The sequence below is a fragment of the Lonchura striata genome, chromosome 5 (genome assembly GCF_046129695.1).
Source record: "Lonchura striata isolate bLonStr1 chromosome 5, bLonStr1.mat, whole genome shotgun sequence".
NCBI lineage: Eukaryota > Metazoa > Chordata > Aves > Passeriformes > Estrildidae > Lonchura > Lonchura striata.
Window position 1 is genome coordinate 1,840,431 of NC_134607.1, and position 22,885 is coordinate 1,863,315.

The 22,885-nt window shown below is 47.5% G+C and overlaps 3 protein-coding genes across 3 annotated transcripts; 1 reads left to right on the plus strand and 2 right to left on the minus strand.

The window, feature by feature from the left end:
* On the plus strand, positions 1-10,199 carry LOC110475199 (poly(U)-specific endoribonuclease). Its single transcript, XM_077783102.1, has 7 exons — positions 1-53; positions 5,298-5,397; positions 6,921-7,032; positions 8,640-8,761; positions 8,846-8,958; positions 9,362-9,515; positions 9,942-10,199. The coding sequence occupies exons 1-7, from the start codon at positions 1-3 to the stop codon at positions 10,197-10,199; spliced, it is 912 nt and encodes a 303-aa protein (XP_077639228.1).
* Positions 10,200-13,496: 3,297 nt separating this feature from the next.
* Positions 13,497-14,714, minus strand: LOC144246249 (lactosylceramide 4-alpha-galactosyltransferase-like). Its single transcript, XM_077783113.1, has one exon. It carries the CDS (start codon positions 14,712-14,714, stop codon positions 13,581-13,583), a length of 1,134 nt encoding a protein of 377 aa, XP_077639239.1. The 3' UTR covers positions 13,497-13,580.
* Positions 14,715-21,433: 6,719 nt separating this feature from the next.
* LOC144246250 (lactosylceramide 4-alpha-galactosyltransferase-like) lies at positions 21,434-22,602 on the minus strand. The gene has a single exon (XM_077783114.1). The coding sequence runs from the start codon at positions 22,565-22,567 to the stop codon at positions 21,434-21,436; it is 1,134 nt and encodes a 377-aa protein (XP_077639240.1). The 5' UTR covers positions 22,568-22,602.
* Between the last annotated feature and the right edge of the window lie 283 nt (positions 22,603-22,885).

The window sequence follows — 22,885 nt, forward strand, 5'->3', positions numbered from 1 at the left end:
ATGCAAGACAAAGTGAGGCAGGAGCCTGCTACAGGTGCCTCTGACTTCCTGGTGTGAGTGTTCCTGCACTGAGAGCGCTGTGAGTTGTGGCGCTGTCCTCAGACTCTTGTGGGAATTGGCACCTCCTGCCTCTCCTGTGCCTTCCTGCCAGGCTGAGTGACAGTCCTCAGTGGGCAGGAGGAGCATAAGGGGAGCACAGCTCGTGCCTTGGACTACGGGAGGATTGCTGAGCTTCTGGCTTCTGCCTTCTCCCTGCTCAGAGTATTTCCCAAGAGAAAAACTTCTTCCTGGCATGGCAAGTGGGTAAGAGATAATCATACTAATTCTCCTCTAACAGGCAGGGTAGGGGGGATGAGATATATTTTTCTGTAAAAAGGGTGAACATTACATGACATGCAGCACAGCAAGAACCTTCTTCCTCTTTCTGTTCTGTTTTAGTGACTCACTGTAAATCGGTGAGGCTACTGAATCTCTAGCTTAAAATAAAGGTGATGCCAAAATGAGATTGTGCTTAAATATAGTTGGTAACTCAGAATCAGTTCTTCAAACATCAGCTGCCTGCCCAGGACCTTGACAGATTGTTTCACTCTCATGTTTGCCCCTTGACGTTGCCTTTTCCTTTCCACATACAAAACCTGCCTTATGTATCTTTTGGTATTTCAAATACCAGCTTTAAATGGAAAAAACAAATCACTGGACTTAAACAGAAGACATAGACACTAGCATAAGATGAAAATCTAGAGAATTGTTTCTATCTTCTGTTAGCCATAAAAGCTGTAACATGTATTTCACAACATTTGAACCAAGTTTTTTAAATGATTGGAAACTTCTTGTAAATGGCTGCTCATCAGGTGTTCCAAATTCTTTTCTTCTCTATGTAAATGTTAAAGGCTTTATAAAATTGCATGCCATTGAAAGGATCTTTGAAAGTAAATTTACTTTGGAGAAGGTGTTCAATCAGACCTTATTTGCAGGGCTTCATGTGACCCATTCACAATACCTGTTCTTCTTGCTCTAACACTCTTGACTTGCTCACATTATTTGTCACTGACCTTTAATTCTTTTCATGTCTTGAATAATTTCTGATTTATAGTAATAAAGTCTTCTGCTTGGAGCATTGTTTTGGGTGGAATGAAGAATAAAACTGAGATTCTTTGACTCTAAACACACTGCTAGTGCATCAGTTGCTATTGCAAAGAACCTCTCCCAGGTTTTCTCAGCTCTTACAGTGCAGACTGAGTGTTGTTACTGGGGTGGTGCTTTGCTCACGTAAGCACATCCAAGCAAGGCTCCAAATGGACAAAATCCAATTGGCCAGACTTCTCACACAGAAATAATTAATTCTATGTGAAGGCATAAATCTAACAACTCAGAGCTTTCACCATAGGGAAGGGACTGAGAATTGATGATAAAAATCTGTTTTGAGTCACCCATGTCATTGTGTTGCAAACCAGGGAGAAAATACACAATACCATTTTCCAGGACAATCTTACCTACATGCTGGTGTGTCATGGATTTCCATGAAGTTGTTTGGCATCTTCTCATTGAAGTTGTCTCACCTGGTATGTGTAAGCTAAGTTTATGGCCCTTTTTAAAGAGATACTATCCAGAAAGAGTTTTTACAAGATGACTGTATAAGTTGCTAGACAAGTTTTTCGCTTTGGCAAGGGTATTTTTTTTTTTTTTTTTTTTTCCTCAGTTGCAGCATAAACAGGTGCTCTCTCTGTTTGGAAACTAAAGGTACAACAAAAAAGGAGAGGAAAAGTCCATGATGATATTGTGGTAGCACCTAGCAGAGATAAAGGACAGTAAAGGCTTTTACTTCATAAAATTTAGTGATTTCAGTTTTGGGACAAGTTTTCTGAACAGAGAAATACAATTAGTAGAAGTATATTTATTGAACAAAAATGAGGATTGAAATCTGTACATACACTCTTATTGTAACCCTCTCCTGAGTAGACACCTTTAGCTCATGTGATATTTCATATTTCTAAAGCAGTGCCCTACAGTGCTTTTATAAACAGTGACAAATCTGCTAAGAGCAGACTGAGAGCAAGTGAATATTAAAGAGATGATAGATCTCTCCTAGATAGGTGACTGAAACCAAAATATACACATACTAAAAGATATGTACATAAACTACTGTATCTGTGAAACAAAATATTATAATAAAACCCGAGTGACACCCTCCCTAATGTTACACATACCTTGGATGTTCAGCAGCCAGCAGACTCCTCTTCACCAGCAGTAGTTTCTTCCAAAGTAAAAACTCTATTAAACATAGTATGATGGTTCTCAAACAGACAAGATAAGCTGATACAGAGGAGCAGACAGCAGGACGGTCCAGAACGCAGAACAAAAGTGATCCAATAAAATTTGGGCAGTCCACAGTAAAGGCATGAAGTTTGAGAAACATCTCCAGTACTGTTCTATGAGCTCACCAGTCCTGTCATTTGGCCTTCATTTGAGCTGCTGAAGTGAGCAGTTTTCTGTTTGGTGTTGGTTTGTAAGCTCTTTTGAGAAGAGCTTACTCTTTGTTAGACTCCCGAAAGAATATGGAAGCACGGCTGGTAAAACTGCTGCTGCTGTGGCTTCTGTGGGAGCTCCTGGGGACATTGAGCAAGGGCCTCATTTGGGCTGCCCAGCCAGTGTTGACAATGCCCCACGAGCCCCACTTACTGTACAAGCAGAGCCTGGGGTTTGGGCAGGGGCTGAATGAAGCTCCTCTGTGACAGCCTCCTTCTTCTCCACTGTGAGATCCATGCAAGTACCTGTTCCAAGCACAAATCTTCCTTCACATTCCTGTTTAACCCCGGCAACAAACATATCCTTTGTCTCACATACACTGGAATTTCTAATAATCAGATACTGACACCTATTAAAGCCCAGTTAAAAATCCAAGTGATCTTTTAGATTTCCCATCCACAGCTATCCCAAAGTACCAGAGAACCTGAGGGAAAATGGACCATCAGTGCCTCCAGCGTTGCCTAGGAACGCAGTGGCTCAGATCCACAGCTGCAGGCAGGCTGGGGCGTGGCAGCTGCTGTAGTTGTGGTTATCTACCCTGCCATTGAGCCTTTACCGTCTTTGTTTGCTCTTCCTCCTAGAAAGCATGGAATTTGCCACTGGCAGGAAGATGCAGCAAGTTATCTCTATCCTGGGCAGAACAGAAGGAGAAGACATAACACTAATCAGAGCTGGGCTTGAATGTGCCTTGGTTCAGTCTGGGAAAACCAGTTGTTAAAATCATGGCAGGTTGCCCCAAGAGCTTTCTGAAAGAAATGGCAATTGTTGACAGATTTCTGTACTTTTCTTCTTTTCTGCAAAACATCTTTTTTGGAGGAGAATTCAAAATTATCAAGTGGTCCTTCTCTGGGCTTTGATGCATGTGCTGGTTTGTAACTGATTGATTCCACTGTCAGTTAATTAAAGATTAATCCACCTCTCTTTTTCTCCACTCAGTTGTCCTGATCCCCTCTTAGTGTGGACATAATGTACTTGAAACTGGAGCTACCTCTGGGCACTTCATCACAATAACAACCTCTCTTGGTTTGACACTGGCCGAATATCAGGCATCCACAAGAATCATTCCCTCACCCTCTCCTACCACAGAGGAGAGAAAAAAAAATGAACAAAGGGTTTATGAGTTGAGATAAGGACCAGGAGAAAACACTCCAAGGCCAAAACAGGCTCAACTTAGAAGTACAAAGTTAATTTATTACTAACAGAGTCAGAGGAAGATAATGAGAAGCAAAATAAGCCATTAAAACACATTTTTCCCCCAAGCCCCTCCCTCCTTCCCACCAAAAGTGCAGGGAGACAGGGCATGGGGATTTTTGGTTAGTTTATCACCCAAGATCTTCTTCCACTGCTCAGGAAGAGGAGTCCTTCCTCTGTGGGACTGTGGGGTTCCTTCCCATGGGAGACAGTTCTCAATGAACTTCTGGGTCCAAATCTCATGAGCAGCAGTCCTCCCAAAACTGCTCTAACATGAGTCTCTCTTTCCATGGAGTGCAGTCCTCCAAGGCCAGGCTGCTCCAGCCTGGAAGCAAAGGCTCTCTCTCTCCACCAGGTCTTCCACTGGATCACAGCTTCCTCCAGGCATCCACCTGCTCCAGTGTGGGCACCTCTCCCATGGGCTGTGGGTGGATCTCTGCATCCCCCATGGATCCCCAGGGGCTGCAGGGGCACAGCTGCTCCACCATGCTCTCACCACAGTCTGCAGAGGAACCTGGGCTCTGGTGCCTGGAGCACCTCCTCCCCAACTTCCGCACTGACTTCAGTGTCTCCATGTTGTTTCCCTCACATATTCTCACTTCTTCCTCTTCTCTGGCTGGGAATAAAACTGCCAAATTTGTGTTGTTGATTTTCTTCTTAAATCTGTTATCACAGAGGCCTCATCACCATCACCTCTAACTGACCCAGCCTTGGTCAGCAGCATGTCCATCTTCAGAGCCACCAGGGACTGGCTCTGCTGGACACAGCAGAAGCTCCCAGCAGCTTCTCGCAGAAGCCACCTCTGTGTCCCCACCAGCTACCAAAAATCAGGCCATGCAAAACCAACACACAACCCTATCTAAGTTTTGTTGATAGACAAATGGACAGAATTCTGAAAACTGTACACTATTATGCAGGACAAGACTCCATTAAAATTTAGGGAAGGAGAAGCTTGGGTAGGTATGTGCATGAGAGATCAGTGCATGAGGGATTTTTATTGCATGCAAACACAGCATTTAGAGACTTACTTACCCTTTGTCACCACTACCTTTATGCTGGGATAATCACATGGCAAAGGAAAACATTCTGTGCGGAATCTTGCTTGAAGGAAGAAGGGAAGAGTTTTTAAGATTGCTGCGAGAAAAGCATCATAAGGGAGAATTTTTTTGCTTCCTGTTATGTTGGCAGTGTTGTTGCATGCTGGGAACAATCTCCTGCTTGCCTCTGGTTTGTGCACAGAATCCTTGGGAATGAAACACCACCATGGTCTTTTTTATTTCATCACATGAAAAACCACAGGAACACTTATCAACACAGACTTTGTTGTCTGACAATCTAAGGGAAGACTCAGGTTTTCTTACAGTTTACCTGCATTCATTAAAAAGTGAACCATAAGTATTTTAGTTTTTACATCAGTACTGACAGGAAGATGTGGGGAGAAAGAGAAAGTTGATGCCAGGCTGATATCCAAAATATGGAGTGGCATTAGAAGACTCTAGAAGTGACTTGCAGAAATAATAGCACATTATTAAATAACCTTTTTTTGTGCCTTACATGTATTCCTCTGTATTTCTTGGCAGGAGGGCCTTTAATCATGAACTTTCTAAGCTTTTCAATGAGATGTGGGATGCAGATGTTCACCGCCTGAGGCCTGGGAAAGACTATACAATTGATGTGCAGGTAACCAATTGCTAAGTCAGGATTAAGGGCACAGTGTGGTGCTGCAGGAAAAAAATTTTTGCTTAAAAAGTTGCCTGTGCTTTGTCATGTCCAGTGGGGAAAGCATCCCTTCGGAGAGGGGATGGTACAGAGAACACAAATGGTTCACACTTACCTGGACTTTGGTTACAAGTGGAGTCTCTCAGATGTCTGTCTTGGGTCCTGTAATACTTCATCTCTGTGAGCTGGAGGAGGAACTAGCCTGCAACCCTTCCAGTTTTGCAGATGACAGCAAATTGTAGTGATGAAATTGGTATGATCAGATACAGGGCTTCTCCTCCACTGGACATAGGCAGGCTGGAGGAATATGCTAAGAACATAATGAAATTCAACAAAGACAAAGGAACAGGATGCCCAGAGAAGCTGTGAAATCTCCATATTTGGAGGTTTTCAAGACCCAAAAAGATGATACCCCGAGAAATAATCTGAATTCAGTGTTAACCACACTTTGAGCAGCACTAGAGATGTCCTTCTCCACCCTGTGTGTTTCAATGTGTGAATGACAGCTTGTGCATGTGCTCTGGGTGACTTGCAGCAAGGGAGAAAGGGAGATAGGCCCCAAATCATTCTTAGGGGAATAAGGGAGGAATTTGAGAAATTCCTGGGTTTCTCTGTGAGAGCAGGGAGTAGCAGAGAGGGGTGGGTGAAGATTTCAGGACTGTTGCTTCCAGTCCCAGGGAAATGTGAGGGAGGAGTGAGAGATTTCATAAGCAACCATTTCACTCCTTGCTAGCTTAGTGCATTGCAAACATGACCATGTGTTTTGGCCACAAATTGCAACAGGCCAGAATATTCACAATCCAGTTTTGTACTCACACAAGAACCCACTTTATTCTGATGTTACTCAAATGCTTTATTCCAATATTGCTTCTTATTATAACAAATAATTTCCTGTTGCTGATAAACTCAAAATAGTGGTACCTACCTCAAGCCAAAATGTGTGTGGGGAAAACTTCTCCCATATGGTTTCTCCATTTGTCAGAACAAGGCTCTAGGTACCTCTTGCCTGTGTTAACAAGCTGCTACTCATCTTCTATCTTCTTTCCTTGAGAATGCCCTTTATGAAATAGAAATTTGAAAATTTTCAGGAAAGTCTCCTTAAAACTGCAGAGACAGAAGGTACCCAAATCTCCTGTTTATTTATTTGTGGTGGGAGGGAGCCCTTGCTCTACATAACTTCTGGTTACCATTTGTGATTTATATAGTGTAATGACACAGCTGGTTACTGAGCAGAACTGAACTATCACATGGGCCATTACAATAATCTCTGAGTAAACAGAAATTTCAGGCTCTTCCAGATGTCAGAGATTGTCTTTTTTCTTGATGCTGGCAGTTCTGTAATATTGTCTGTCGTTTCACAGGAAGACAATTCCTAGCAAATAATCCTGATAGTGTTATGGGGTTTGTTTGACTATCACAAAGGAAGGAACTGTCTCCTCAAAGGACATCTTACTCCTTACATTGTTTTCCTCTGTTTTTCCTAGGGAAAAGCAGGTCCAGCACAGCCAGGTGACAGTGCTGTCCAGGATAATGCAGCCCGACATCTGTTTCACAATGTAAGCGAAGAACGCCTGAGGAGCATAAAAACTTTTGCAAGTGAGACCTGTTCTTTTCTAAATGGTGGCTATAATATTAAAAAAATCTGTGCCGTTTTTGACGTGTTTGCTTAAAATATAACATTATATTAAATTTGGATGATGGTGAGGATCATCAGACTGCAGGTTGTTTGAAGGGAGTTTTCGTAACAGTTGCTTAGAGATTGTGTACCTGAGCCACAGGAGGAACATCTTTTTGTGCCCCAGGCAAAATCTGAATTCTCTGGCTCTTCCACTACAAAGTAAAAGGGAAGAGACACTTACCAGGTCAAGAAGTGGCCCAAGGGCACACACAGGGTTCAACAAGACCAAGTGTTGGTGCTGCACCTGGGAACAGCCTCTGGGATCAATCCAGGCTGGGGATGAGCAGAGGGAGCAGCCCTGGCAGAAGGACTTGGGGGTGCTGTGGGTGAGAGCTGGCCCTGCCCCAACCCAGAGCCCCCCTGTGCTGGGCTGCACCCAGAGCCCCAGGGCAGCAGGGCAGGGGGGATTCTGCCCCTCTGCCCCGCTCTGCTGAGACACCCCTGCAGGGCTGCATCCAGCCTGGGATCCCAGCACAGCAAGGACAGGGAGCTGCTGGAGCCAGGCCAGAGCAGGGACACCAAGGGGAGCAGAGGGATGGAGCAGCTCTGCTGGGAGGAAAGGCTGAGGGAACTGGGATTGTTCAGCCTGGAGAGGAGAAGGCTTTGGGGTGACCTCATTGTGGCCTTGCAGTGCCTGAAGGGAACCCACAGGAAAGAGAGAGAGAGAGAGAGAGACACTCTTGACAGGGGCCTGGAGTAACAGGACAAGGGAGAATGGCTTCACACTGACAGAGAGCAGGTTAAGATTAGAATTTAGAAAGAAATTATTTCCTATGAGGGCAGTTGAGACATAAGGGTGAACAGTTTGTCCAGAGCACTGCGCCATCCCTGGCAGTGTCCAAGGCCAGGCTGGATGGGGCTCTGAGCAACCTGGGATAGTGGATGGTGTCTCTGACCATGGCAAGGAGTTTGAACTGGATGATCTTTAAGATCTCTTCCAACTCAAACCATTCTATGATTCTATGCATTGACAAAGATACCAAATTAATATTTGCTCCTTTACTCACAACTTCCAAGCCCTTTGAAATAGTACAAACCCACAGCTAGCTCTTGCATTTCTGTCGGAGGCTATACTTCAACCATGTCTATGAATACATGTTTCCTTCCCTAATTTTGCTCAAGCTCAAGACATCTGATACAGCTTCATGCTGTGCTATTCCTCTACTGAAATAATGCCCACAAAACCTTGTGCCAGCATAGCTCAAGGTCCTAAGCCTGTGCCTAAAATTGTGGTGGGCAGGCGTAAATCACGCCTTTTGGTAAAAGGTCATTATTACTTCAGCGCTTGGCTCCATAAGGAAGCTCAGTAGCTGTTTATCTTTTTAAAGGTCTATAAAAAGTACAGCAATGATCTGGCTTTGAGTCACCTTGAAGCCTACACTTAACACTATATCTGAGAGTAGAATCTGATATGTAAAGGAATTACTTTCTCTAAGGGCTGTCAAGGCATATTCTATGGTGACTTTTTATGATGGCATTCTAATCTCTGGATATGAGCAGACTGAAAGTTTCACTTTTTCTGCAGCCTTTATTTCCTTATTGGACAACTATGAGACATCAACTGGTGTAGCAGAAGTAGTGACTCCAGAAGAAATAGTTGAAAACAATTCTTTCCTTGATGCTATCTTAGCAACAGAAGTCATAAGAGTGAGTAACAGAAATATTTTTTGTCACTGAAAACACTGATTAAAAAAGTAAACTGTGTATGTATATTCATTTTCTACCCTTCAGCTAGCTCATGACTATCTGCTGAAAAAAAGGCTAGCAAAGCCCAACCTTGCTGATTTCAAACATCAGCTTTATGACATCTGGTTCCAGCTCTATGCCAGGAAAGAAGGAGACAGGTATGTTTGATGGGTGTGGGAACTGATAATCTCTGTGCTATTCTGATTAAGGTAAATACAAGCCGAAGTGCCTTCTCCTACACACAAGTGGAAAACAGCTTCAGAATGGCTTCAGAATGACAGCGAGCAGGTTTAGATTGGATATGAGGAAGAAATTCTTCCCTGTGAGGGTGCTGAGGCCCTGGCACAGGTTGCCCAGCGCAGCTGTGGCTGCCCCATCCCTGGCAGTGTCCAAGGCCAGGCTGGATGGGGCTCTGAGCAAGCTGGGATAGGGGAAGGTGTCTCTGCCCATGGCAGTGGGTTGGAATGAGATGGGCTTTAACATACCTTCCAAACCAAACCATTCTGTGGCTCAATGAAACATAAAAAAGACCTGTATATTCTTTTTTCTTCTTCATTACAGACCTGATTCTTGTGGTTTTGAACACGTTTTTGTTGGAGAAACAAGGCATGGTAAAGAGATCTTAGGTTTGCACAACTGGGTGCAATTTTACCTTCAGGAAAAGCGCAATCAGATTGATTACAAGGGATATGTGGCTCGGAAGAACAAAACCAGGGTAAGAACAAGGCTCTGGGGGCCTTTGCAAGTAAAATAAATTGATCCAGAGATAAAAGTTGTAATGAAACAAGTGTAATAATGCAATCATAGGCTCAGTGTTTTGAACAGCACTAAGTATATACAGTACATAACTGTATATAAGAAGAATGAATAATAACATGTCTTCCAGCTTCTTTTGTTGCAAAAACTATTTTAAAAAGTAGTGCTGGTGTTTACAGAATTGCAACACTGCTAAGGCTTAGCTGGGATAAATGGTCATGTATGCTTCAGAGGTCAGGGAAAAGGTTGTGCTCCATCTATAGTGTTGAAGCACACCAAGGATGACTAAAGCTTACAAAGCTCTCAAAAATCTGGAATCAGAAATTCTATCTGTCTAGTCACAGCTGTGTTGGCTATTATTCTGTTGTTTCATTTATGCTTTCAGCCTGATAAAGATGACCAAGTTTTGAGCATCCAGTTCAGCTGGAAGGGCTCAGTCAAGCCAGTTGGAAGCACCTTTATTGGTGTCAGCCCGGAGTTTGAATTTGCCCTTTACACAGTCATTTTCCTGCTGTCTGAAGAAAGAGTCACACGCGAAACAGTGAAGATAGATGAGTACGAGCTACAGGTGGTTGTCTGGCGCCATGGGCACCACATTGGAACAGCATATCCAGTACTGCTCAGCACCACTAGCGAAGATTAGTGGAGTGAGAAGGAAACTTCTTTTTTTTAAAATTGAGGGAAAGACGAAGTGGTGGAGAGAAGAGGAATGAATGGGGGGTGGACAGGACCAGACAGCAAAGTTAATATGTTGTTTTATACAACTCATTTAAAGTAAAAATTGATGACTCTGTCTCTTTTGGTCTGCAATGGAGTGTTTAATCAGTAGAGTGCTGTGACACTGTCTGAGAAACCATGAAGCATACTCCTGCTAACATTAAATTTACATCTAAATTACATCAGTCTTCCCTGCACTGTACTTTTCAGCAAAATATGGCATTTAGGAAAAGATTCTATTAAAATTGATATACATCTTTCTCTTATTTGTTAGTCACTGCATATCTAAAAGAGCAATAACCACACATTGCTTACACTTTAACTTCCAGATAGAAGCTTTGAATTGGCACAGGCAGAATCCCAGGATGTTTTAGTCTCCTCTTCTTATTTCATAAGAGGTTAATTTCAAATGCATTATTACAATACAATGGCCTGGACACACAGGGAACACATTTAGGTGGGGAGATGGTCATCAGATCCACAGCAAGCCTTAAAATATTTTCTGTTTCTTTTACACAATTTTCATATACTCCCTTTGCATTCCTGAAACACCTGGATGACAACTTCATGCTACAGGTACTAAGAGGGCTGACTCAGAAAGATACTCTCCCTCCTTGATTTATTGCCTGTCAATACAGTGGAGCTTGTGATCCTCTTGAGTGGAGATTGATGGCTGTCTTGGCCACAGCGACCATGAAGCCATCAAGTTTAAGATCTCCTGTGACAGGAGGAAAAGTGCCAACAAAACTTCAACCCTGGGCATGGGAAGAGGGACTTCAGCTGCTCAGGGAAGCAGTAAGTAAAGTCCCCTGGTGTAGTGGTTTTGGTTCACCAGTTTGAGATTTTTGAGATCTTGAATTTGAGATTTTGAGGGAAAAAAAAAAGAGATTTTTTTTTTCCTCAAAATTTGAGATTTGAGATTTGATTTGAGAACCAACACACCTGGAAAAATGGTTTTAAAGGTTCTGGGGTCCATCAATGCTGGTCGTTTTTAAGCACCTGTTCCCGAGGGCACAGGAACAGGCAATTCCTAAAAATTGGAAATCAAGCAGATGAAGTAGAAGGCCACCTTGGCTGAACAGGAATCTTCTTTTGGAGATAAGATAAAAAAGGAAGGTATATGCCCAGTGTAAGCAAGGCCAGGTGATGTGGAAGGAATACAGAGATCCTGCTCACCACTGCAGGGGGAGAATTTGTGTAGCCAAAGCTCCATTACATTTGAAGCCACCAGAAGTGTTGGGGACAATAAAAAGACAGTTTTAAAAATACATTAATGGCAAAAGGCAGTGCTGAAATTACATCGGCCCATTACAGGATGAGGATGGTCATCTCACAAACTGGGCCATGGACAAGGCAGAGATGTTTAATGCTTTCTTTGCCTCTGTCTTCAGTACTGATGATGGACTAGAGAAGTCTCAGCACCCTGAGCTAGAGGACTGTGGCTATGACAATGATAAACTCTGAGTTAACCCTGAAGGTGTGAGGGATCTGCTGCTCCAGCTGGATCCCTATAGGTCTATGGGGTATGACAGGATTAATCTGAGAATCCATAAAGAGCTGCTCATATCATCGTGAAGCATCTCTTGATAATTTTCTAACAGTCTTGAGAATCTGGAGAGATCCCAGTTTTCAAAGAGGGCAAGAAGGATAACCCTGAAAGCTACAGGCCTGTCAGTCTCACTCCAGTGCCTGGTGAAATTATGGAAATTATTATGATTATTCTGGGATGTATTGAAAAACACCTGAAGGACAACACAGTCATTGGTCGCAGCCAGCACATCTTCATGAGAGGAAAGTCCTGCTTTTAAAAAATAATTTCCTTTTATGCTAAGGCAACCCACCCAGTTGATCAAAAAACATCAGTAGATGTAATCTTTTTGGATTTCAGTAAAGCTCTGGATATCGTCTATCTCAGCGTGCAGCCCACAGCTGGATAAACACATTGTGTGATGGCTGAGCAACTTGCTTACAGGTCAAGCACACAGAATGACAGTACCTGGGTGACAGCAGACTGGCAGCCTATTACTTGTGGGGTTCCACAGGGCGCCTCTTAGGCCCCATGCTCTCAAAAATCCTCATAAAAAGCTTGAATGCAGGACAGGAAGGGATAATACGTAAGCTTGCAGATACAAATACAAAACTGGGAGGAGCTGTTGACTCCCTCAAGGGCGAAGAGACCCTGCAGAGAGTTCTGGATAAATGACAGGGCTGGGCAATCACCAACTGGGTGAAGTTAACAAAGGCAAGGCCTGGATTCTGCACCTGGGACAGGACAGCCCGGGATGTACAGGCAGAGTGGGAATGAGAGGCCGGAGAGCAGTGCTGTGGAAAGGGACTTGGGGGTCCTGGTAAGTGGCCAGCTGGACAGGGGCCAGCAGTGCCCTGGAGCCAGGAGGGACAGCCCTGTCCTGGGGCACTGGGCCCAGCATGGCCAGACAGGGGATTGTCCCGCTCTGCTCTGGGCTGGGGCGGCCTCATCTTCAATATTGAATATTTTGGGTGCCACAGTATAAGAAAGATCTAAAGCTGTTAGAGAGTGTCCAAAGTAGGATTTTGGAGATGGTGAAGGGCCTGGAGGTGAAGCCACACGAGGAGCAGCTGAGGGCACTTGGTGTGTTCAGCTGGAGGAGAGCAGACTGAGGTCAGAGCTCACAGCAGTTCCGCAGCTTCCTCACGAGGGGAAGAGGAGGGGCAGCTCTGATCTGAGACCAGGAACAGGACCCAGGGCACGGCTGGAGCTGTGTCAGGACAGGGTTAGGGTGGGTATCAGGAAAAGGTTCTTCCCCCAGAGGGTGCTGGACACTGAACAGGCTCCCCAGGGAATAGTCATGGCACCAAGGATGACGCTCGCATGCTCAGGGCATGATTGTTGGAGTGTCCTGTTGCCAGGCAGGGCCAGGGGTAAGACCCAGGATAGCTGTGGGTCCCTTCAAACACAGAATATTCTGTGAAAATTTCAAATGCCACGGAGAGCAAAACAGAGGCTCCTACAGTGGTTGAATCATCACAAGGGGCTGCTCAGGCTGGGATTCACAGGAGGAACCATTGGAGAACAGCAGGAGAGCACCAGCTGAGAGATGTGATGAATGAGTTCAACATTGCCCTGGCCCTGAAGGACAGCAAGAGAGTTTGAAGCCAGGTTCTGCTGTAAATTTGAAACACAAAGGATTCTGATATCAGGAATATCAGGTAGAAAACCACAGACCTGTCACACAGAACACCGGGTCTGGGGACTAAAATCCAATTCTGGCGTAGGCACTCAGTTTCCTTCAGCCTGGGGAACATCCCTGCAGCCAAAGGCCCCAGATCACACTGCACGCCTGGACAACACTTCAGAGTCCTGCTTCATCTTTGCATAGGTGGCAGGGCAGAACTGGGCATAGAGCTGAGCCAGCAGAGCCTGGGAGGGGATCTCTAACTTGGTCCCGTGGCTCAGTTTGTTCCAAATGTGCACTGCATAGGTGTTCTTAAGGAATTTCTGAAACTCCAAGGCACTGACTGCCTCAAACAACTTCTTCCAGTCCTGCCAGGGAATAGGATAAACAACTTCTTGGGCAAGAGCACTCACACCTTTGCAGTTCATGCTCTTGATAGTCCCGAGGGAGCACCATTTCTTGAAGACACGTGTTAGGAGCCCTGGGCCCTGGTGCCCCCAGACCTGGCCATTGTAATTCTGCACAAAGTCCTGCATACAAAGCTCCATGAATTTGTGCTTGGCTTTAAAGGAAAGAAAGGCCCCATTCAGTTCATAGTCATCCTGAATCCCAAGGGCATTGGTGAGATTCTCCAAGTTCTTCAGCACAATGAAGTCTGTATCCAGGTAGATGCCTCCAAATTTCCACATGAGGATGATTCTGCAGGCATCAGAGAGAACATGTAAAAAATGAGGCTCCTGTTGCCTCTGAGGCTGTGAAAACCACAGTGCTAGAGGCGTTCCAGAAAAGAGCTCCATCAAGTCCAGGGGCCGGATTTCCACGTTGGGGAAGCAGCTCAGCAAGGAGAAAGCCCAGTGCTTGGGTAAGGAGGTGTTCCCTTTGGCCAAGCCTTTCATGAGCACCACAACTCTTGATGTGGGGTGTGTCCTGGCCGCTGACTCCACAGAGCATGAGAACAGGTAACCTGGGGAAGTTTGCTCTGAGGTCTCCACAAAAAACACATTTCCTGTGGGAGGAGAGGGCCCAGCAGCAATGTTGAGGGCAGAAGGCACATAGTGAGCACAGCTGTTCTCAGCAGACAAGCTGTAGGTAGGGGCTCTGCTCTTTGGGTCCTCCCAGACGCCCCAGTACAACTTGGTGTAGGCAAAGGTTAGAAACCCAATGATGAGGAGAAACAGGGCCCAGGGCTTGTGGTTGAGCACCACCCTGGTCAGCTTTAGGAGGCAGCTGGGCGTCCTGAGCATTCTTTCTCCAGCCAGAGTATGCTCTCCCGAGACAGCCATCATGATCTGAAGAAAGGGAAAGAAGAGAAATAACTTGACAGAGGAGGCAGTGGAGTATGAGCCTTCCTTCACAGGTGTGTCCCAGCTTCAGAGCAGTGCACAACAAACTCTGGGAACACCATTACAGAACTCATCTAGGACTTCAGGTCACAGGCAACACGAGACATGAGACACGTACACAAAGTCGCTGGCAGGAGGAAATATGACCATTTTTATGACCAATCCTGGAGCCCTATGAAGAGAGTCTATGTGGACCTGCTACCCACTGACAGCTGGTTATCATGAGAGGAGCTTTTTTCTCCCAGTACACAACGTGTCCTTCCCTCAAACCAAACACAAGCTCAGCCTCCCAGTTGTTGTGCCAGCAGTTGCTGCCTTTCCAAACCAGCCACCTGCCCCTGCAGAGAGCCTGGCCCATTACTGATGGCAGTGGAGCCAGCAGGATGGATGGAGGCTGGGAAAGGAATGGATGCAGGGCAGCTCAGGAGGCAGATGCAGACCACAGCATCATGAACTGCCTTGGAAAGGGAGTTCCAAGGCTGCTTCCCAAACCTGCACAGGCGACACTGGCTCTGCCCTGCTCAGTTCTCCCAGTGGATCCTGCTGGTGGACAGGCAATCCCTCCGCTCTCCTGCCCTTACTTCCTCTCTTCTTCTGGCAAAAGGCAGGGATGGAGTGGAAAACATTCTTAACAAGGCAGCAACAAACAGATGAGTCGGTCCAGCTCCATCTCCAGTGTTAATATCAGCATTGCTGCCCTTGCCTCTCCTTATATTGAGGGGCAGCAGAATCAGCACCTCCTGTGCCCACCACTGGGCCCCAAAGGCCAACGGGGAAGGGCACATGAAGAAGCAGTGAGGAAGGCTGTTGCTTTTAGGACCACAGGAAATGTTCTCAAGTTGTGCCAAGGGAAGTTCGAGTGGACATTACTCAGAATTTTACTTCCTGGAAGGGTTAGCAGGCATTGGCACAGGCTGCCCAAGAAAGCAGTGGAGCCACTGTCCCTGGAGGCATTTAACAGACATGGAAATGTGGCACTTAGGAACGTGGTTTAGTGGTGAACTTGGCTGGTTGTGCCCAGGCACTCAAAGGTCTCTTACATCCTAAGACACTCCATCATTTCTCCTGCCTCCCTGAGCTCCATATGCAAAGGCCCACCCTCCAGGACAGAACGGCTCAGGAAAGGGGGAAAGCTTTAATCCAGCAGCTGTAACCAAAGTGGCAGGGAACGCGACAAAGCACCCAGCTGGCACAGTCCCATTTGTCATTGCTCCTTGAATGCTGTGCCTGGGTCACATACAGAGTTTCCCCCGTGGCCAAAAATGCCTTGTTGGCTGCACTGGGAGGCACCCAAATTTCAGAGCATGGAGCCACCACTCTGCACCAGGCACTGGGGGACAGAGGAGGAGCAGCCAAAGGACAAATGATCAGCTCTGGATCTACACAAAGTTTTCTCCTCCCGCACAGAAATGCCAATTTGTGCTGCCACTGCACAAACCCTGCCTTTTACAGACCCCTTTACATTCCCCACCCTCCACACACCACAGCTGGGTTAACCCTGTAAATAATTCTTTGCTTTGCAAGCACAAGAAGAGAAAGCAGTAGAGGCTTGCCAGGAAGTTCCTATGCAGTAGAGGGGCACGAAAGCGCCACATTAATCTAACCACGATCAAGGCTTGAGGCTGTTGTCGCATTTTGAGCAAAGGAGAGGACTTGACTACTATCACACCCCTATAAAGTTAGAAATACATTTCTGCTTTTGGAGTGGACAGTGCAACGCTTTAGTCATTGCATTAGCCAGTGCAATTCTTTTACAAAACAAACACAGGAAGCCTGGCACACTTTCTTCCTCTGAAAACACAAGGGCCATAGCAAAGAAACAGCAAACTACTCACCTCTCCGAGCTTTCAAGACACCACAGAATTCACAGCTCAGCTGCAGAAGAGTTTTAAGAGGTAGGTGTCCCAGAGAGCGCCTACAAGTCTATGTTTGGGCACTTCCTCTTTCTCAAAAGAAATTACAAGGGAAAACGTCTGAATACGTGGAAAAACACAGTGGATAAAGGATGTGACATCACACATTTATCCAATGAGCAGTTAATAAAAAGGATGTACCTAGTGCAGCAAAGAACCCGTCCAAATATAAAGTAGTCATAGAAAAAAAAGGATGAAATTCAGATGTCACAGTAACTATGCTTTAAACTTTAGTCTGTGGAAGGAAAATTTTAGGTTTTGTTTTCTCTTTCTTTGCTAAAATTTCTCAGTGATCACACTGCTTCGGGGACTGCTGTGACAGCTGAGCTGAGCCTTCCATAGAGCTACCTGCTCCCACCCCAAGCACTAAGTACAGAACGCCCCCTTGGAAACACACACTTTTAACCAAATGCTTTACTCCAGGGACCTCACTGAAGGACTTTGCCACATTCAGGTGTCTCTCATTCTATGACAGCTCCCCCTTGCCCACATGATCAGGGGTGGCTGACCTTCCCTAGCATGAGACATGCTGGCACATTCATAAAATCCCTCCTTTATTAGAACAGCCACTCAATTCAGGGATTACTGCAGTTCCTTCTCAGCTGCGTGAAACAAATGTCTCCCTGTAGTGCCCCAGACCTCTCTCCTCTCGCCAGATCCTTCCATGCACAGCAGCACCATGGATGGACTCATGACAACCCTTCTCCCAGCAAAGGGACTCCACAACCACTCTGGGCTACCTGATCCAGTGCTTCACCACCCTTCCTTTCATTCTAACTTGCCACACTTCAATGTGTGCCCATTGTGTCTCCTGCCATCTCTGCATTGAGCACAGCAGAGTTTCACTTGTGTCCTTCACCACCCACCTTCAGCCAGGTGTTTCACAGCCTGAGCAGACAGCCCAGCCTGCTCCAGTGCAAGAAAAGTCAGCAGAGCCCTCCCAGCCTCTCATCATGCACCGTGTGCTCCAGTCCCCTTCTCACCTTAGCCGCCCTTTGCCGGACTCACTCCAGTATGGAAGCGCCTCCCTCATCCTGGGATTCCAGAACCAGCCTCCAGGTGTGTCTCACCATTGCTGAGTGATGGATTTGCATTAGGGATAGGTGGATGACCCCACAGCATCCACTGCCTACATCCTCAGTGACATTTTCATCTTACCAGGTGTCTGCTGGAATCCCACCTAGCAGACATAAGACCCTCCAGGAGGTGCCAGGAGCATGTGGAAGAGAACTTGCTGACACAGCTGGCGGGCAAGGCCCACCAGGGCTGGTGTCCCAGGGGATCTGCTGTTTGCAAGCAGAGGAGCACTGGTGGGAGAGGAGGATGCCAGGGGCCATCTTGGGTACAGTGACCATGACACAGTTTGATTTCAGTTCTCAGTGAAGGGAGGAAGGGAGGCAGCCAAACCACAGCTCAGGTTTGTGAAGGACAGGCTTTGGTCAGTTTGGAGCACAGGTGGAGAGAATCCCTTGGGAGGCAGTCCCAAGGAGGCCAGGAAGGTGGACGTTCCTCAGGAAGGAGGTCATAGAGGCGGAGCAGAAGCCCATTGCAATGTGCCGTAAGATGGTTCGGGGAAGGCTGGCCTGGATGAAGAGCGAGCTTCCACTGGGACTCAGGGAAGAACAGAGAGTTTAGCAGTGCTGGAAGAAGGGTCAGGCAACTCAGGAAAACTACAAGGATGCCATGAAGTTAATCAGAGAGAAAACTACAAAGGTAAAAGTCCAGCTAGAAGTCAATCCGGCCACCAGCATAAAAGTTAGGAAAAAAAAGCATTTCCAAATGCATTAATGACAAAAAGAGGCCAAGGAGATTCTCCATCCTTTATTGCATGCTGGGGTGTGAACCTCCAGGGATGAGGAATAGGTTGAGGTACTCAATGCCTTCTGGACCTCAGCCTTTAACCAAAAGCCCAGTCACCCACTGCATATCCAGCCCCCTGAGCCAGAAGACAAACACAGGGAGCAGAACAAAGTCCCCACACTGCAGGAGGAAGTTGTCAGTGAGCTGCTGTGCTGCCCAGACATGCACAGGTCTAGGGAGATGCCATCCCTCTGCTGGGAGCTGCTGAAGCAGCTCACAAAGGTCCTCTCGCCATCATTCATCAGCAGTCCTGGTGAACTGGAGAGCTCTGGGGTGACAGGAAATTGGCCAATGTGACACCCCTCCATGAGAAGCCTTGGAAGAACAACTGGGGGAACCAGAGGCCTGTTGGTCTGGCCTCGGTGCCAGGGAAGGGTATGGAACAGATTAGCTGGAGTGCAATGACAGAGGTGTGCTGCACCACTGGGGCATCAGGGCCAGCCGGCACGACTTCCAGCAGGTCCTGCTTGACCGACCCAGCCTCCTTCTGTGAACTCCAATGGATGGGGAAAGGCTGTGGATGTTGTGTACCTGGGCCTGCAGTAAAGCCTTTGCTCACGGCTCCCACAGCGCTCTCCTGGAGAGCATTGTCCTTGCAGCCCACGGATTTAACAGCTTCCCTGTTTGCTGGGAATAAACTGCCTGGATGGCTGGGCCCAGAGAATGGTGGTGGAATTAATCCAGCTGGCAGCGGGTCACTGGTGCTGTGCCCCAGGGCCCGCTGTCAGAGCCAGCCCCGGTTCATGTCCTTGAGGTTCAACAAGACCTGAAGTGCCGGGTCCTGCCCCTGGGTCACAACCCCCAGCAGCTCCAGGCTGGGAAAGAGTGGCTGGGAAGAGCCCAGCAGGAAAGGGCCCGGCCCTGCTGGGGCACAGTGCATGGCCAGGTGGGCGAGAAGGCCAAAGGCTGCTGGCCAGGTCAGCAATGGTGTGGCCAGCAGGACCAGGGCAGTGACTGTCCCCTGCCGTGGGCACTGGGGAGGCCTCAGCCCAAGTGCCGTGTCCAGTTCTGGGCCCGGCACTGCAAGATGGACACGGAGGGGCTGGAGCGTGTCCAGAGGAGGGAACGGAGATGGGCAAGGGGCTGGAGCACCAGTCTGATGAGGAGCGGCTGAGGGAGCTGGGGCTGTTGAACCTGGGGAAAAACGAGGCTCAGGGGGGACCTTATTGCTCTCCACACCTCCCTGACAGGAGGGTGCAGCCAGGTGGGGAAGAGGCTCTGCTCCCAGGGAACCAAGGGCAGGATGAGGGGAAAACAATGGAATGGTCTGGGTTGGAAGGGATGCTAAAGATCATCTTGTCTTGCACCACCCCTCCTGCCATGGACAGGGACACCTTCCACTATCCCAGGCAGCTCCGAGCCCCATCCACCCTGGCCTTGGACACTTCCAAGGATAGGAAGCTTCTCTGGGCAACCTGTGTCAGGGCCTCACCACCTTCACTGGGAAGAATTTGTTCCTCATATCCAATCCAAACCTGCTCTCTGTCAGTGGGAAGCCATTCCCTCTTCTCCTGTCACTGCAGGCCCTTGCAAAGAGTCTCCCTGCACCATTCCTTTAAGCTCCCTTAAGGCAGTGGATGGCCATGATTATATCACCTCAAAGCCTTCTCTTCTCCAGGCAGAACACTCCCACTTCCCTCAGCCCTTCTTCCCAGCAGAGCTGCTCCATCCCTCTGCTCCCCTTGGTGTCCCTGCTCTGGCCTGGCTCCAGCAGCTCCCTGTCCTTGCTGTGCTGGGATCCCAGGGCTGGATGCAGCACTCCCAGCACCATGGCAGGTTCAGCTTGAATATGGAAAAGTTCCAGCGTGCTTAAGCACTGTGTGCCACAGGCTCTCAACTGAAGAGGTGGAGTCAGCATCCCTGGAAGCGCTCCAAAAAATGAGTACACGTGGCACTTTGGGATAAAGGCCAGTGCGTATGGTGATACAGAATTGACGGCTGGACTCTCTGATCTTGGAGGCCTTTTCAAACCTTCATGTGCTTCTGAGTTTTTATTTTTGTCCCTGGGGACACTGCTTGGAGTCCTGCACCTGGTCCTCCTGTTGATGTGGACATGTTGTCCTCTGGACTTCCACCATGGGCTCAATGTCCCAATGAAAGGGATGTAATCCTCCTCACAGCACGGCAGAAACAGGCAATGCTGAGCCCCTTCAGAGTGTGACAATGGCTGCTTACATTTTGGTACCCACAAGAAATACTTCAGCAGAGCAAGGAACTCCATAATTTCCGCTCCCCAAGGAACTGCTTTTGTCTATTTGTTGTCCTGAGGAGTCCCAGACAAGTCATCCCACTGCTGAGGAATCAGAAACAGTAGGAAGCAGCATTTGAACTTTTCTCACTTAAGAAGTTTAGAACAACTTCACACTGAGCCACGCAGGGATCGCAACTGTTTTCTGCTTCTTAAAGCAAATTTCATATACGCTTCATGTGTTTCCCCACGTGTTAAGGATCATTGCCAGCCATGGAATTCTGCTCTGAGCCCCAGCAATCTGTGCCCTTTGGCAGTGCCTGGTTTTACTTCACAAACTCAGAAATGCCACAGAGAGCAAGCCAAGGGTCCCTACAGCTGTTGAATCATCACAAGGGGCTGCTCAGGCTGGGACTTGAAGAGGAACCACTGGAGAACAGCAGGAGAGCACCAGCTGAGGGATGCGATGAATGAGTTCAACATTGCCCTGGCCCTGAAGGAGAGCAAGAGAGTCTGAAGCCAGGTTCTGCTGTAAATTTGAAACACAAAGGATTCTGATATCAGGAATATCAGGTAGAAAACCATGGAGCTGTCACACAGAACACCACCGGGTCTGGGGACTAAAATCCAATTCTGGGGTAGGTCAAAGGCACTCAGTTTCCTTCAGCCTGGGGAACATCCCTGCAGCCAAAGGCCCCAGATCACACTGCACGCCTGGACAACACTTCAGAGTCCTGCTTCATCTTTGCATAGGTGGCAGGGCAGAACTGGGCATAGAGCTGAGCCAGCAGAGCCTGGGAGGGGATCTCTAACTTGGTCCCGTGGCTCAGTTTGTTCCAAATGTGCACTGCATAGGTGTTCTTAAGGAGTTTCTGAAACTCCAAGGCACTGACTGCCTCAAACAACTTCTTCCAGTTCTGCCAGGGAATAGGATAAACAACTTCTTGGGCAAGAGCACTCACACCTTTGCAGTTCATGCTCTTGATAGTCCCGAGGGAGCACCATTTCTTGAAGACACGTGTTAGGAGCCCTGGGCCCTGGTGTCCCCAAACCCAGCCATTGTAATTCTGCACAAAGTCCTGCATACAAAGCTCCATGAATTTGTGCTTGGCCTTAAAGGAAAGAAAGGCCCCATTCAGTTCATAGTCATCCTGAATCCCAAGGGCATTGGTGAGATTCTCCAAGTTCTTCAGCACAATGAAGTCTGTATCCAGGTAGATGCCTCCAAATTTCCACATGAGAACGATTCTGCAGGCATCAGAGAGAACATGTAAAAAATGAGGCTCCTGTTGCCTCTGAGGCTGTGAAAACCACAGTGCTAGAGGCGTTCCAGAAAAGAGCTCTGTCAAGTCCAGGGGCCGGATTTCCACGTTGGGGAAGCAGCTCAGCAAGGAGAAAGCCCAGTGCTTGGGTAAGGAGGTGTTCCCTTTGGCCAAGCCTTTCATGAGCACCACAACTCTTGACATGGGGTGTGTCCTGGCTGCTGACTCCACAGAGCACGAGAACAGGTAACCTGGGGAAGTTTGCTCTGAGGTCTCCACAAAAAACACATTTCCTGTGGGAGGAGAGGGCCCAGCAGCAATGTTGAGGGCAGAAGGCACATAGTGAGCACAGCTGTTCTCAGCAGACAAGCTGTAGGTGGGGGCTCTGCTCTTTGGGTCCTCCCAGACGCCCCAGTACAACTTGGTGTAGGCAAAGGATAGAAACCCAACGATGAGGAGAAACAGGGCCCAGGGCTTGTGGCTGAGCACCACCCTGGTCAGCTTTAGGAGGCAGCTGGGCATCCTGAGCATTCTTTCTCCAGCCAGAGTATGCTCTCCCGAGACAGCCATCATGATCTGAAGAAAGGGAAAGAAGAGAAATAACCTGACAGAGGAGGCAGTGGAGTATGAGCCTTCCTTCACAGGTGTGTCCCAGCTTCAGAGCAGTGCACAACAAACTCTGGGAACACCATTATGGAACTCATCTAGGACTTCAGGTCACAGGCAACACGAGACATGAGACACGTACACAAAGTCGCTGGCAGGAGGAAATATGACCATTTTTATGACCAATCCTGGAGCCCTATGAAGAGAGTCTATGTGGACCTGCTACCCACTGACAGCTGGTTATCATGAGAGGAGCTTTTTTCTCCCAGTACACAACGTGTCCTT